General features: G+C 40.5%; 1 protein-coding gene and 1 pseudogene across 1 annotated transcript in view; both read left to right on the top strand.

Moving 5' to 3' along the window:
* Positions 1-705: 705 nt before the first annotated feature.
* LOC126260481 (lathosterol oxidase-like) overlaps positions 706-16244 on the top strand; it is a 127358-nt gene continuing 111819 nt past the window's right edge. The window contains exon 1 of the mRNA XM_049957808.1: positions 706-1044. Coding sequence (XP_049813765.1) covers positions 750-1044 — 295 coding nt within the window. The 5' untranslated portion in view covers positions 706-749. The remainder of the gene's footprint in view (positions 1045-16244) is intronic.
* LOC126261277 (5S ribosomal RNA) lies at positions 12751-12868 on the top strand (annotated as a pseudogene).

Below are 16244 nucleotides of genomic sequence, written 5' to 3'. Positions count from 1 at the left end.
CACGAGGCGGCCAATACTACCGGCTGGTTCCGTAGTGAAGCAAGTTCCGAGAGAGAAGTTCTCTTACTCCTGTCCGTTGCACGAGTGAGGTAGCGCATAACAACCGCCAGGGAGCGTAAGACTGACAAACCGCCTGGAATGCGGCGAGATGTTTCTAAGGCGCGCAAGGCACGGTACAGAAAATATGGAAAACACTGACAAGAAGAAGAAACAGGATGATAGGGCGTGTGTTAAGACATCAGGGAATAACTTCCGTAGTGCTAGAGGGATTTCTAGAGCGCAAAAACTGTAGGGAAAGGCAGAGAATGGGGATATCCAACAAACAATTGAAGACGAAGAAGCTGCCGCAGGAATGAAATTCGGAGCGAGTCGTATCAAACATTCCAGAAGACTGAATACTCAAAAAAAGTTTGATTGTCAGATACCAACGCTCTTTGTCAATCAATAACAAGCGCTGTTACAGCACAAAAGCTTACAAAGTACATATGCCAGATGCGAAAGCCGACAACCTTCTATTGGCTGATTAGGCTTTAAGTACGAGGTCGTTGTGAACGGAGAAAGGAATTCTAATAGGTTATTGGCTTACGTGATTCGCCAGTGAATGCCTACGGGCAGTGGCACTTTATCATATGTGAATGATAACACTGTTTTGCAGAGTAATTTGAGTGGCGATAAGGCGGGCACGGAGCGGCCGCATCTGTTGTGTATAAAGGAGTGGCCGGCCGTGCTTCGGCGCTCTTTCAGCGGACATGGGGGCGAGCAAGAGGGGCCGCGGCATCGCCAACGGGGCAGCCAAGGGAGTGTCCAATGGGGCAGCCAAGGGAGTGTCCAATGGGGCAGCCAAAGGAGTGTCCAACGGGGCAGCAAAGACCGTGACCGTCGAGAATGCCGCCGACCAGCCCCGCAAGTTCTTCGACCCCATGGCGGTCACCTGGATGGAGAAGTACAACGCGCCCATGGAGAAGATCTGGAGCCGCCTTCCATCCTTCGTCCGCTCCACCATCGTCACACTCGCCGTATTTATCCTCGGAGCCACAATGAGAGGTGAATAACGATCTGCTCTTACTTTCATTGATTTTTTTCCTCATTGCAAACTTTCGATTGTGCTACATCTTTAACATGAGACTAAAGTTGCAATATAATGTCACCTTCGATGGTTAGTATTCATCCTAGGCATACCAGTGTTATCTGCCTAAAAAGTTCGAGGTTTGCTAATGGCATATTAAGGGACTTGAAACATCAGTTGAACAGAATGGATAGTGTCTCAAAAAGAGGTTGTAACGAGCATCAACAAAAGTAAAACAATGGTAGCAGAGCGTAGTCGAATTAAACTGGTGGTGCTGAAGGAATTACATAGGAAATTTGACAGTAAAAATAGTAGACAGTTTATCCTGTTTGGTTGGCAAAGTAGCTGACAACGGTCAGAAGAAAAGGATATAAAGTGCAAGCAATAAGAATCGGTTCTGAAAAAAATAAAAAGTTATTGATGTCATATATAAGCGAAGGTCTTCTAAAGTCTTCCCTGAATCTATTTTTCTGGAGTGTGACCTTATATGAACGTGAAACGTGGACCATAACCAGTACAGACAACAGGATTGGAGGTTTTTAAAAGTGGTGTTACATAAGAATGTCGCAGATTGGATGGTTACATCGATTAACTAACTGAATCGAATTAGGGAGAACACAGTCTTGCCGCACAACTTGACTCAATGCAGGAATAGTTTGATAGGACACGTCCTGGGGCCTCAAAGAATATATAATTTGACAATGGAGGGAAGTTTAATGAGTAAAAGTTGTAGAGGAGAAGACGACTTGAATGCAATAAGCAGGTTCAAACCGATGTAGAACGCACCTGATATGCAAAAAAGAGTAGATTTGGACAGGATAGACTACTGTGGAGAGCTCCGTCAAAGCAGTTTTCAGTTTTCGAACTAAAGACAACAACAGCAACCTTCCGTTTATCATATGAAAATTTGCTATAACTTCGAGAAAGCTAAACACAAAGACTGCCCTTCACACTTTATCCTTTTACTTGCGACTTCCCGGAAATTAGATCTTTTTTATTTTCATCTGTCTGTAGTTTAACTGAATTCATTTCATCTACACTTACCTGTTATATCAAACACATATTCCACGTACTCTAATTTTTGCCTTCTCCTTCCATTACGAATGTACTACTACCACTACTACTACTTCTACCACCGCTGCTAAATTTTTCCTTTGCTGGCAAAGATTTACCACAGACGTCTTCTATCATCTATCGTTTCTACTACCGTTCCATTGCATACGGTATGGTGTATTCAAATTTTAACATCATTTTCCAGCAACATATTTCAGATGCTTTAGTTCTCCTTATAACCGGCCCCCATTCGGTTCACGTTTCGCTCCCTTAAAATGAAGTGCAGCTGGTGCACACCTCCAGTAATTTCTTCGAGGGTAGCTGTATGCCAATAAGTTCATCCAGCGAAGAAAGCTTTCTATCCTCAGGTTCAGTATATGTCTGATGTCTCCCTTGTTTCTGGCCTCTTGTGTTCCTTGATATGAGAAATCTGTCACTTCTCTAATGCGTTTTAAAGCTTAGTAAATCACAATTTTGAGCCGCCCGGGTAGTCGCACGTAAGCACCCCGATTCCGGGAATAGGGATGGCGCTTCGGTCCCGGATCGAATCAGCTCGGCGGATAACAAGGAGGGTCGGTGTACCAGCCAGACTGGATGTGGTTTTTAGGCGGTTTCCCGCATCCGACTAGGAGAATACCGGGCTGGTAGCCGCATCCTGCTTCAGTTACACGATTGGCAAACATTTCGAAAACGTTCTTACTCTTTCAGATGAATATTACTAAACGCAAACAAATAGGGCACACAAATTCCATCCATGGGAGGTGGGAAGGGGGAAAGGGAGGGTAGAGGGATGTGGTTACAGGTTAGTCACCCGAATTTTCTCTGATGATTCGGCAGGTTTTTACAATTTCGTTCTTGTAGTTTTTAGAAGATATCAGTCCAAGCAAATATTGATAAACACATGTCTGATGCGATCAGCGCTTACGGAAAAGTCTGTTTGTGCCTCGTTGCAATCAGTTATTTTTAAGTGGAATTTTATGTGTCTGTTTGATGGAGTGATCCCAAATTAGTCTATTCATGTACTCGGTACCCAGTAAAAATTCTGAGTCATTCTTTAATCGTCTGTCGGTGCATTTCTTTCTGCATATTTCAGGTATTGTGAGTCTGACTACTCATTTCTTCTTTAATAGTTTGCGTCATGAGTCTTTTGTCTGACAAAATTTCCCGTCGATAATGAGGTCATTAAAACGCTCTTACAAGACAAGAAAAAAAATGAGGAAGAAAATCAGCCGAACACTTCCCACAACACGGCAGTCTGGGATACCACCACACACATAGACTTAATTTTCTTGAGTCACCCTTCTTCAAAATGGTGGCCAGCTGCGCTAGACTTCTCAGATTAAACTATTGTTGCTTTTGCGATTAAGTGCTCGTCTTAGCTGCCAAACTGGAGAAATGGTTTTATCGGCAGGTACGAAACACTGAGTGGTTTTACACTGCAAGACTATGGGACAACGCGCTAAAATTATGGCAAATAGTTTTGATATCCATCATCTCATATATGCCTGCTTGTTCAATTACCAAACAGCTACAGGAAGCCGTGTGGAAGATGTGAGGAAGATTTATGATAATTCACACGACATTATCGAGATAGGCCACTTACAAAATACTCATGTAGGTGCTCCATCTAAGGATTAGCTTATAATAAAATAATCTTGCGACTCCATCTCTTTAACAATTCCTCTCGAATAGATTTTAACAATCCTATTGTTTATACATTGGAGCTGGATCCTGTGACTACAGTTAGGCACATGATATGTCAGCGATCATCGTGTTTTTGATCCTATAGCATTTCTTTTCACCTTATTTCATGCGATTAATCCGTGAGAGTAGCGGAAAATGTTTGAGACTAAAGACATTGTATAATGACTATTGTTGTCGTTGGAAATGAACTTCGGTCCAAATGTTTCAGCAGTTAGTCCTTCTGCCCACTTTGTTTCGTGCGAATCGTCAGTGACAATAGTAAGTGTGAAATTATCAATTTACAGAGCTGGTTTTGTTACAGACCGCTTGAGGAGGAACACATGATCATCAGTAAGAGAGGCGACGTTCCCCTGAAAGCACTACCCAGGAAAAATTTTATGTTTTCGAAACAGCTTTTATAACTGAATTTTCCTGGTAGATTAAAATTGTGTGCCGGACTGGGACTCGAATCCAAGGCCTTGGCCTGTCGCGAACGGATACTCTACCAGCTGACTAGGAGACCACGAGGTAATCGGGTTTTTGCAATTTTTTGTACTTACGGTACGTGAAGTTCAGAGTCCAAACGTCAATCAACCAAAGCACTTCGACGCAACTCTTAAAAATTCTCGAGAATGTCGTCTTTGAAGTTTTCCAAGCGTCTTTAATACTCTAAAATATTCATAGGTTCGATTTTATCGACAAGCAACGTGTCCCTGTGGTAGAATGCTCGGCTGCCATGTAGGGTTCCTGGTTTCGTTTCCTGACCGAATCAATTTTTTTGGCAATGGTGCAAGTTCTACGAGTATTTACGTGAGGTGTAAAATACATTAAGATGAAAAGAAAACAGTAACGCTCGATACTGGTAATAGCTGAATTGAGTCTCGTTTCGCTCGTTATTCTTTTCGGTTCTTATTCTGTTGAGTTCGAATACCTATGTCATTTAAAAATAAAATTCACAAGACATATGCTCATTAACATATATCTAATTTTGATTTTTATGAAATATGCACATTTATATGTTTCTAATTACATATCGCACACAAAAATTCAGTTTTGTTGCAAATATAAAGCATTAATTACCGACACTTTATAAAAGACTGCTAATAAAGATTGTTTAAATTAAAAAAGGAACATTATAAATTACGTTTTTGATTCTTATGTATTTTACACTTCATGAAGGCAATCATTTTGTTTAAAAAAATTACTGCAGCCGGGAATTACGTTTCTTTCAGAGTATGCTGATGCAATACCTCCATACTTAACTGTCACATACAACTGCTCTCTTGACGAAATATCGGCACCCAAAGAGTGTAAAGTTGCACAGGTCACACCGACATTCAAAAAGGCTAGTAGAAGTAATCCATTAAATTACAGGCTCATATCATTAACGTCGATATGCAGCAGTATTATGGAACATATACTGCGTTCGAACATTATGAACTATCTCGAAGAGAACGGTCTATTGACACACAGTCTACACGGATTTAAAATACTTTGTTCTTGTGAAACACAACTACATCTTCACTCACACATCACATGCTATTGAAAGGTATTTCAAACTGATTCTGTATTTCTATATTTCCAGAAGACTTTTGACACTGTACCACACAAGCGGCTTGTAGTGAAACTGCGTGCTTATGGAATATCGTCTCAGTTATGTGAATGGATTCGTGGTTTCCTGTCAGATAGGTCACAGTTCGCAGTGATTTCTGTTGTTTCCTAAGGTAGTGTCATAGGCCCTCTGCTGTTTCTTATCTATGTAGACGATTTGGGAGACAGTCGGAGCAACCGTCTCAGTTTGTTTGCAGATGATGCTGTCGTTTATCGTCTAGTAAAGTCATCAGAAAATCAAAACAAATTGCAAAACGATTTACAAAAGATATCTGTATGGGGCGTAAATTGGCAACTGACGCTAAATAATGAAGAGTGTGAGTTCGTCCACATGAGTGCTAAAAGGAATCCGTTAAACTTTGGTTACACGATAAGTCAGTGAAATCTAAACGCCGTAAATCCAACTAAATACCGAGGAATTACAATTGGGAAAAATCTACTAAAGAGGCTGTCTACATTACGCTTGTCCGCCCTCTTTTGGAGTCTTCTGGGCGGTTTGTGATCGTTAACAGACAAGATTAACTGAGTAGATCGAGAAAGTTCAAAGAAGAGCAGCACGTTTTGTATTATCGGTAAATAGGGAAGAGAGTGTCACTGACATGATACAGGATTTGGGGTGGACGTCGTTAAAACAAAGGCATTTCTCGTTTCGGTGGAATCGTCTCACGAAATTTTCAGTCTCCAGCTTTCTCCTACTAATGCGAAAGTATTTTGTTGACGTCGACCTACAGAGGGAGTACCGATCATCACAGTGAAATCAGAGCTCGTACGGAAAGATATAGGTGTTCGTTTTTTCTGCGCGCTTTTCGGGATTGGAATAATAGAGAATATTGTTAAGGTGGTTCGAAGAAACACTCCGCCAGTCAGTTAAGTGTGATTTGCAGAGTATTCATGTAGTAGTAGATGTAGATGTAGATGAACGGAGCTAAAGCCACCAACGAGGCCACAGAGCCACGCGACCTGTCGGAAAAACTGATCTCGCTTTAGATCAGGGGTGCTCAACCTTTTTAGGCTTGATATCTGCTATATGGAATTCAGCACATTTAGAGAGCTACTGACTTAAAAATTCGTAAGAGTTTAAACACAAAACTAAACCGTAGCCCCAATTAGCAATTTTAATTACATAAAAGGTAATTTCCTCTCCATCAGATACACAAGTGAAAGAAAGTAAAGTATACACCCCATAAATGCTGAAAAAAATTTAGATACTTGCTTTGCATATCATTGGCAAGTCTATTATAATCCGGTGAATACTTCGAGCCAGCCTTAACACTCTATGAAAGATGAGGCTCAGCCACTTTATTTCTACACTATTTCCATCGCTGAAAACTTTGTCTCGCTTAGATAAGTTGATCTAAAAAACGAAAATGCGATGCGAATTTTACAATGGTAATATAGGTTTTTACACTCACCGATTCCCAAAAGTCATCTTCATTGTATTCAGACTTTAAAGAAATGTTATTTTGAAATCGAGTTAATTTCCTCCATCGTGGAAGCTGTGAAACATACAGATGGCGGCAAAAGAGACGCAGACAGTGTTGTTGGATTTACGGCCTAAAATACAGTGCGAAAGACACATTGTCAACAAACTGGTATTCTACAAAAAACAGCTCATTTAAATAGATTTCTGACAAAGATTTTGAAAGAACTACTCCTACAGTAATCACGCGCGAGTTGTCGATCGCGATCCGTGGATTGAGCAACACCGCTTTATATTACAGATGTTTAGAAGTTTTCAAAGTCGATTTTCTCGACACTTTTTGGGAACTAGCTGAAAGTGCTCAGGAAGATTGATATTTGGGTTCCGAACTTCATGTACCATAAAGCTTTAGGCTACTTCCGCCAGTACCTCATCTCTCACCTTCCAGACTTCACAGCTCTCGCGAAATGTTCGTGACTAACACTCCTGGAAGAAAGGATATCGGAGAGACATAGCTTAGCCACAATCTATGGGTTGTTTCCAGATCGAATTTTTACTCTGCAGCTTTTGTAATTATTTCGTGGGTTTCGAAGTGCTATTTAGATATTTAGAATAAGGAGAATAAGTCAAAGATTTTAATGCGTATACGTCGCAATGGCAGTCGCTTTTCCCTTGTTCCATTTGAAAATTCAGTAGGAATGGGAATCAATAATATTATGTTAATGCAGAAATTTTGCTATCGTAGGACTAAGTATTTATCGCTCTTCATGACGCTCCCTCTGCGTTTCCTTTAACTAAACTAACCTGACCCTGCGGTCAGAGTCAGGACATATTGCTATGCTAACAATTAGTATATTTCAGCCTCTACCTATGGAGTCATTCGACGACAGTACAAGGATGCGAGTGAGTAAACCACATTTCAAAATCGTCTATTCTCTTCTTGCCTGTACTGTTGATCGTCTACCATTCAGTTCCATTTAGCACTGCTCTCCAGACGAATACCTTCAGAAAGATTTCCTAAAATCTGAATTCATATTCATGTTAACAATTTTTTTTCTTCCTATTGTCAATAATCATTTTACACCCTCTGTGCTTCTTTCGTCGTCAGTTACTTGGCTTCCCAAATAGCAAAACTAGTGTACTAAATTTAGAGTCTCATTTTCTAATGCAATTCCCTCAGTACCACCTAATTCGACTAAATCCCCTTTTTCGGGAAATCGTTTAAAATTAATCAGTGGTTTAGGTAGAATTTATACCCAGGTTTTGTTTCATTATCTCAAAACTAGAGATACTGGTAACGTTTTCTTGGTCCGTGTGAGTTCAGCAGAGTTTAATGTAGCGAGTACTTATGTGCAGGTCAGCTTACTTGGAGCATCGGCATTTGGCCTGGCGCATAATCCAGTGACGCTAGAAAAAGGAAAGATATCAGGGATTTTTTTTAAGTGGATGATGAAAGTAGTTCATGGCTACACAATATACTTGAAGATATTCAGCAGCAGCCAGTCGTTATTTAGAAAATAGACATCCATGCAGGGCAGGAAGAAGGAGAAGAAGAAGAAGAAGAAGAAGAAGAGAGACAAAGTGTTCTCCAGTAACTACAAACTATACCACAGAAACTGTCGATCGTAATGTATGGACCACAGGACAAGACAATGGTATTTTATTTCTATGGTTGAATTTTGTCGTGAATGTACTTACTACTATTCTATTCTTGTACCTTTCTGAGGGTTTTGTCAGCTTATATATTATTACAGATAATGTTACTGTTATATTTTAAAGTGTTATAAGCTTTAAAATAACTTTTGATGAAAGAAATGTCTGCTCATTATAACCTACTCACACTGACTTATGGGAAAAGGGCTTATAAATGTTTATCAGAAACTTAATTTTTGACATTAAAAACATATTTCAAAAATCTAGTATTATAGAAAGATTTACTCCCTTGTAATCGTATATTAAAGTCGGGTTGTTATTCAAATATATTAATAGTAAGTATTTAAACAGCCCTATATCAAATAAACATTTCGTCTTATGAGCCTTTCTTCCGGAAAATGTCTCAATTAGCTATTCCGCGAGCATACTAAGACCTGTGCAAAAAAAGGTAATTCTCCTACAAAAACGTATACTGCGATTAAAACTGAAGTCCAACTCCAGAGGCTCTTGTTGTGTGTTAATATGAATTTATGAAAATTTTGTGTTAGTGTGTTTATGGTTCAGGAAACTCCCTGCACCAAAGTAAGCAGAAAATAATTTCGCAGAATGTATCGGTGTTGTCAGAACGTTTTGACGAAATGTTTAGAATATGAATTATCAATATGGGTAGGCACCAAAGAGGGGTCCAGTCGCTCTAATGGGGGCCAAAAAGATGAGGAGGAAACTAAGTCCATATGTGGTTTAACACGTTTAGCAAACTGGTCTGACGACCCTGAGTGCAATCTCCTTCTCGTCTACGGCACATTCTAACTTAGCAACGTCATTCAAAAATGCACATAATGCTATTAAAATTTATGTAAGTCTGCAAATTTTAAGAAGCAGCTAACATTTTCCCGCTGCTTTAACCAAATGATGTATACCGCTCCGCAACTGATGGAACATCTATCAGAGCGTAATACCCGAGATATACTATTTAGAGGTAAGAGATGCTTATGCTTGTTAATTGTAATTCAATAGCAACAAAATTTCTGTTCAAGATCTGACTGCTATCACCACGTTGTGATTACGGTTATTTCTGTTCGATAACGTAAAACAATGAAATAATTAGCGCACAATGTTTTAAAATTCAAAGGAGTTGAAATTCGACTATAATAGACCTGACTATTAAGACATAAAACTACAAATTTTTATTTATATAGGATAAATAAACTTATAACAAAAGTCGAAATAATGACACAGGCATACGTAGATTACGCTTCCAAAACCCTTCTATGACTTATCTCTTCTATAAGTTTATCCTCTATAGTTCATAAATCCTTAGGACTGTCAAATTTGTTCCATAGTAATCTAGCATTGAAGGAAGGTTGCTAAGCAGGTTACCATTTTCTTGCGGAAGGAAATCTGCCTTGAACTTTTCGGCATCGCCTGCAACGCTTCTCCTGGGCTCGAGATCATATCGGTTGAACCATAGAAGACTGGAAAACCATGGCCTGGTCAATTGAGTCCTGATTTCAGTTGGTAAGAGCTGATGGTAGGGTTCGAGTGTGGACCCAAGTGGTCAGCAAGCCACTGTGCAAACTGGTGGTGGCTTCATAATAGTGTGGGCTGTGTTTACATGGAACGGACTGGGTCCTTTGGTCCAACTGAACACATCATTGACTGGAAATGGTTACGTTAGGCTACTTGGAGACCATTCGCAGCCGAACAACGATGGAATTTTTATGAATGACAGTGCGCTATGTCACCGGGCCACAATTGATCTCGATTGATTTGATGAACATTCTGGACAATTCGAACGAATGATTTGGCCACCCAGATCGCCAGAGATGAATCCCATCGAACATTTATGGGACACAATAGAGAGATCAGTTCGTGCACAAACTCCTGCACCGGGAACATTTTCGCAAATATGTACGGCTGTAGAGGCAGCGTGGCCCAATCAATAATTTTGCGGGGAACCTTCAATGACCTGTTCAGTCCATGCCACGCCGAGTCGCTGCACTAAGCAGGGCAAAGGGATATCCGACACGATATTGGGAGGTATTCCATGACTTTTGTCATCGCAGTGTACGTTCCCATAGTATATTTGCTTCATTCAAACTCAAAAATTCAGAAAAAGTAGAGTGTATTAAAGTAGTTTCACGTATTCGCATTTCTTATATGGCTTTCTGAAGATCGAAGTAACATTCCAGCTCTTTTCATAGACACTAAATACTGTGAAGAACTCAGTTTCATTCACTGTTTTCATTTTCTTCGTACTCATTCGTTAAATTATTCAGTTTTTTTTCTAATACTTAGAGAAGTATTTCTTTCTTGATGCTTTTCTCGTGTTCTAGCTCGCACATAATGAACTCTCGCGCAACCTTTATTCGGAGTTACCGATTTTTCTGTGACCGGACGTGTGCCAGTGATACTAACTGATTAATCGTCCACGACGGAAAAAATAAAGAGATCGTTGAAACATATCAAATGTGAAACCACACTGCGGATTCCTTGTTGAGTCATTTATTGAAAACTCTTGGCGTCATCAGTATAAAGGAAATAGACGATAAACTTTCCGTTCTTCTCTGATAAGGAAAGTACGGCATTGCGTATCGATTCAAAGGTTAACGGTCTACCGGCTATGGCAGATAAAGGATACTGAAGTCGATGGGAGTGTAAGTGAGAAGCATAGCTCGGTGACTGGAGGTGCAGAAGCACTCAGGATACACCTGCGCCAGGGTATTCAGTGCTTATGAACCGGGGAAGGCAGCCTCGCCATGTGTCACTCATGATGCTCTGCCCATAATTCCTTTAGTGTGGATAGGTAAAGCATTGGTTAGGCGGAGATTCACACATATAAAAATAAAATAAAATGAACACCACGATGTGGTCCTGACGACGGTGCTGTGCCAACTGGTAGCCTGCCATTTTCTGTTAAGTCGAGCCATTTGAATGTGATATGGAGGGAATGGGGTCAGCCACTGTCGGCTTTCCAGACCTCGGAGCCGCTACTTCTCATTTAAGTAGTTCCTGCGTTCGCATCACGAGGCTTACTGCACCCCATTCCAGTTCTCCTACCAAGGAAGAATACCTGGCAGAACTGAAAGTAAACCCGTGACCACCGCATGCTAGTTAGATCTTTCCTTTCTGGTTGTAAAAATCAATGATATTAACATCAAACTTTTAAAAAAGGCTACAAAATCAGTAATTTACATAAAGACAGATTAGTACTGCTAACTGTATCAATTAACTACCACATATATATGGCATTTCTCAGTAACGATATTCAATGTTGTTTTTTTCTCCGCTCAACAGCGATTTATTTCCATTTTCGAGTAATCTTACAAAAATCTGAGAGTAACATTCCAAATGTGAGACTACGTGTTGGTGCCCAGCATACACCTTCGATGCTACTAAGAACTGTAACCTAAGCAGTAACCAGATCGCCCCGCCTGAAATCATGTGAATTTAATTAATGAGAAAGTCACGCAATGGAAACTACTGCAGTCTGGAGTGACAACAGGGTGGCCCCAACAGACAGGACAACATGGGCCCATAGCTCACATAGATATATTGAAGAGTGGTTTCGTCTAAGTACCGAATTAAACTAAATGTCACACGCAAATTTATTACAAAAATGAGAAGATTACTGTCAGCGTTGAGTGCACAATGATTCGATGAGAATCACAAAAGGGCACGATAACATTGCAACTAACGTGCATAAAAGTTCCCATGTAAATGCCAATGAATGTGAATACAACTAATCAATAAAACTGAAGGTCGCACAAGAAATAATAGATCCAGAAAGTTATATGCAAGGACGAGTTCCCTAGCCTAAGCCCGTAGCAGGCAGATGAGCCGCCAGTGTGGATTAACTTAGGCGAAACTAATCTCTAAGTAAGAAAGTTTACGATCCTCTCTCCACGGCATGAGCAAATGTTGCACGTTCTCACCGTACCCATATGGTTCTGCTGTTGCGAATGGCTTAAGTGGTGGCTGTGGACTCTAGACATGGCATCTGCATCCATTTTGCGACAGAGTCCAACTCTGCAAGATGGAGGCGAAGATAGGTGCAAGACTTCAAAGGAAGAAGCTTCCTGCTGGTCTCCTAAAGCTCCTCTCTGGGCTCGCCTAAGATTAAGCCTTTTCAGCCTGCTATTACTGAAACTGTGCTGGCTCTCCCAGCGTTGGAATCTCTCTAACCAAGTATAGTAAAATAGTGAGATCTGAGCAGTGAAAATTAGAAATGTATTACAAAAATGTCTTCCCTTAGACTGGATTGGGCAACGGCCTTGCCGCAGTGGATACACCGGTTCCCATGAGATCACCGAAGTTAAGCGCTGTGGGGCGTGGTCGGCACTTGGATGGGTGACCATCCATGCCGCCATGCACTGTTGCCATTTTTCGGGGTGCACTCAGCCTCGTGATGCCAATTGAGGAGCTACTTCACCGAATAGTAGCGGCTTCGGTCAAGAATACCATCATAACGACCGGGAGAGCGGTGTGTTGACCCCACGCCCCTCCTATCCGTATCCTCCTCTGATCATGACACGGCGGTCGGATGGTCCCGGTAGGCCACTCGTGGTCTGAAGACGGAGTGCTTAGACTGGATTGACCACGTTAACCGTCTCTAAATGTGGGTGCAAAAGTTAAGAGTTCTCTCCCACCAAAAGCGTGATTTTCCATCCTGCCCAACAGGACAGGAGCCACATACACACATGCAAGCCCTTTCCCCAGTAACCGAAATAATTTTCGTGAACCAATCAGAGTTCGTTTTACAAGTGTGATTAAGAACACCTGGCTGCCTCATTTCCTTGCTATGATGTCATTCTTCTCTTTCAAAGCATTCATGGTGTTTCCTCCCTGCAGATACGTATCTGTCTAAAAAGCATTCTTAAGGAACCTCACGGCCCTGAAGTTTTAGTCTCCTAGTTTCGCAAGGACGCCATCTGCTCTGAGGGCCGCTGGACGCTCGTCGCCTCCATCGGCCCCCAGCCACAGCAACTGCCTCTACACTCAGGGCCTTCAGAAAGAAACATATTTATGACCCCATACTGTCCCCCGTGTGGAAAAGTTTCATGGCAGCTCGTCCAAGTTGCTGGGAGAATAGACTCCAGAGTGGAAAAAGGCGGAACAGAAACTAAAGGGATTCACTAGCATTGTAATAACCCATACTTTCGTGCGTAGTCAAGTGCATTACTCATATTACGACTTTATGTGGATCGAACTTTAAATAAATTAATGATAATTAGGTTATGTGTCAGTTTGCCAAAACTTCTACATAACTCAAAACTTCTACATAACTTCACAGTGAAGACAGATTTAAATAGATTCTGAGTTGTACAATTAAAGTTAATTTGTGCTGCTAAATAGATTCCAAGGGAGACACATTAGTGGAGAGGATGGGCACACAAATAGCACTGTAAATAGAATGAAACAAGTTCTCCACGTGCTGCAGATGCTACTTTTTATGTTGCTGTGTCTAGTTTTGTTCCACATTTCTCCATTTCATTCAGAACATCCAGACCACCAATAACGTGGCAAACTAGAACACGTTTCCCATATACTCAGTCAGACCTGTCAGTTCATGGAAAACACTGTAAACCATTACTGTTTGGACCAGAATTTGCCATGAAAAGTGTTCCGTGTCCAGTGCTCTTGAGAATTAAATTCTCATCTTCAGATGCACTTTTGTATTTACAGATCCCTCTGTGCCATTATGATTGGTGAAATGTTCTCTTTAGCACATAAAATCCAATATTTTTCGATGAAAGGTACTTCACTGATAACCAAAATCTCTTTCATGTGTAGGAAGACACCTAAAATTCTCTTGGGTTTTGGGAGCTATGTGATTTCTGAGAGTCATTATTATGAGACCAACATCAGCTCTTCCTATTTTGATACAGAAACACACTTGCAGGTTTTTCTTCGCTTTCTTTGTTTCAGGTTCAGCCTCAATCTTCGCTCCATTTCGTAGATCTCTTCGTTGCATTAACAGCTTTCTTTGGTGTTGCAGCTGTGTATTGCTGAAGCCAAGTATTTTCTTACCACACAGGTCTCAATGAGCCTTCTTTAATCTTTTAAAGTTTTGCCAAATTTACTCTGATGGTTCTTGAAAGAAATTTCTGAATCATTCATGTTATCAATTGCAGCTGCTGCATTTTCACCAGCCTCGGATACATCAAACGCTAAACAACTATGTTTCTATATTTCTTATTAGGTATCTGAATATCGACTATGTTACCAAATAGAAGGAGTGCTACATGCTGAACTTTATCGTCAACGTCTTCTGCCAAACCATCAACATACACCGTAGGTTTAGTGTTTCTTGCCATAACATTGAACCGTTTCACAGTACAATACTGCACATATGAAACTCATATTTCATCAGCTACTTACAGTACCATTCAGCTACAGAGGAGAACGATACACCCATTACTAGACCTAATACTGATAGGACAGTAATATTTGTCGTTTGCCTGTAATGTATTTTCGGTAGCCTGTTCTTCTTTTTTGTATTTATAGTACCTGCCGCACTTATTTCTTTCAACAACCTATGTTTTAAAGAGGCACAAAAAAAAACGCTCCCTTCTATGGAAAATGTTGATCTTGTGTTCAGGAGGACAGTGCTAAAATTTCTTACTGTCGTTGTATCTATGTTTCACGAGGTACTACTAAATTCTTTAGATAATCTTGGTTATTTTTCTTCACTTCCTTCTGTCTCCTTAGAACTTATTCGACACAGATAAGAATGTAATCGTTACCTTACTCACAGATCGCTGACAGATTACAAATCCAAATGTCTAGGTTCGATACCCATTTCGTCTAGGGATTTTTTCTGTAATTTATTACCTCTTTCATCTGTGACGTATACATATTACTGTCCAACTGATAAGACGCGCCATGGTCTAGAGTCCGAGTTGAACTGTAGGTCCCACTGTAACTGGCTGGGTAGGTCAGTTCAAACATCAAAGACGGCGAATGGCATACTTCCTTCATTAGGACCACGTCTAGTAAAGCGCGCACTGTAGTGATGAAACCAACTTTCTCTTACTTGCATTATACCAGTTGAGAGACCAAATCGCTGGAATAGTATTTATGTAGCTTAAGGGTTAACATACGTTATCAGTCACTACAATCTTCAACGAAATTAATAGACGTTAAGCAATATGACGGAAACATAGACGAAAACACAATCGGGTAGACACACGAAGCAGCTCTTCTTATGGAGTAAGGATAAAACAAAGACAAATCACAGGCAGTATTAGAAATAAGATTATCAAAAGGACTTATCATGAAGTGTGTGGAAGACTCAAAAGTAAAAGTGAATCATTTCTGCTGTCTCGGAAGCTTGATTTCACAAAATGACTGATGCAAATGTTTCATAGGAGCAAAGGGATGCAATCATAGAAAATCTCTATATATAAAAGACTGACTGACTCATCATTGTTCAGCTAAAGCCGCTAAAGATGCAGACTTGAAATTTGGAGAAGGTGTGAATCTTATATTGTAGATACCGTTTAAGAAGGGATTGTCCGAAATTCCACCCCTAAGGGGTTGAAATAGGGGATGAAAGGCTTCTTGTAAGTATGTCGCTATTAAGGGAATTTTGAAGCTGGAACTGCGAAAACTGATATTTGATTTCTCAGTCAGAAAACAATAAATACGTGTTTCAGAGCTTCTTTAAACTCGACTACTAAGGGGGTGAAATAGTGGCTGAAAGTTTTTGAAAATAAATAATTACTAAGGAATTACTAAAGGATTTTTAAGGCTACA

The sequence above is a fragment of the Schistocerca nitens genome, chromosome 5, assembly GCF_023898315.1.
Source record: "Schistocerca nitens isolate TAMUIC-IGC-003100 chromosome 5, iqSchNite1.1, whole genome shotgun sequence".
NCBI lineage: Eukaryota > Metazoa > Arthropoda > Insecta > Orthoptera > Acrididae > Schistocerca > Schistocerca nitens.
The sequence above is the reverse complement of the archived record's forward strand: the minus strand, read 5'-3'. Positions and strand labels throughout refer to the sequence as shown.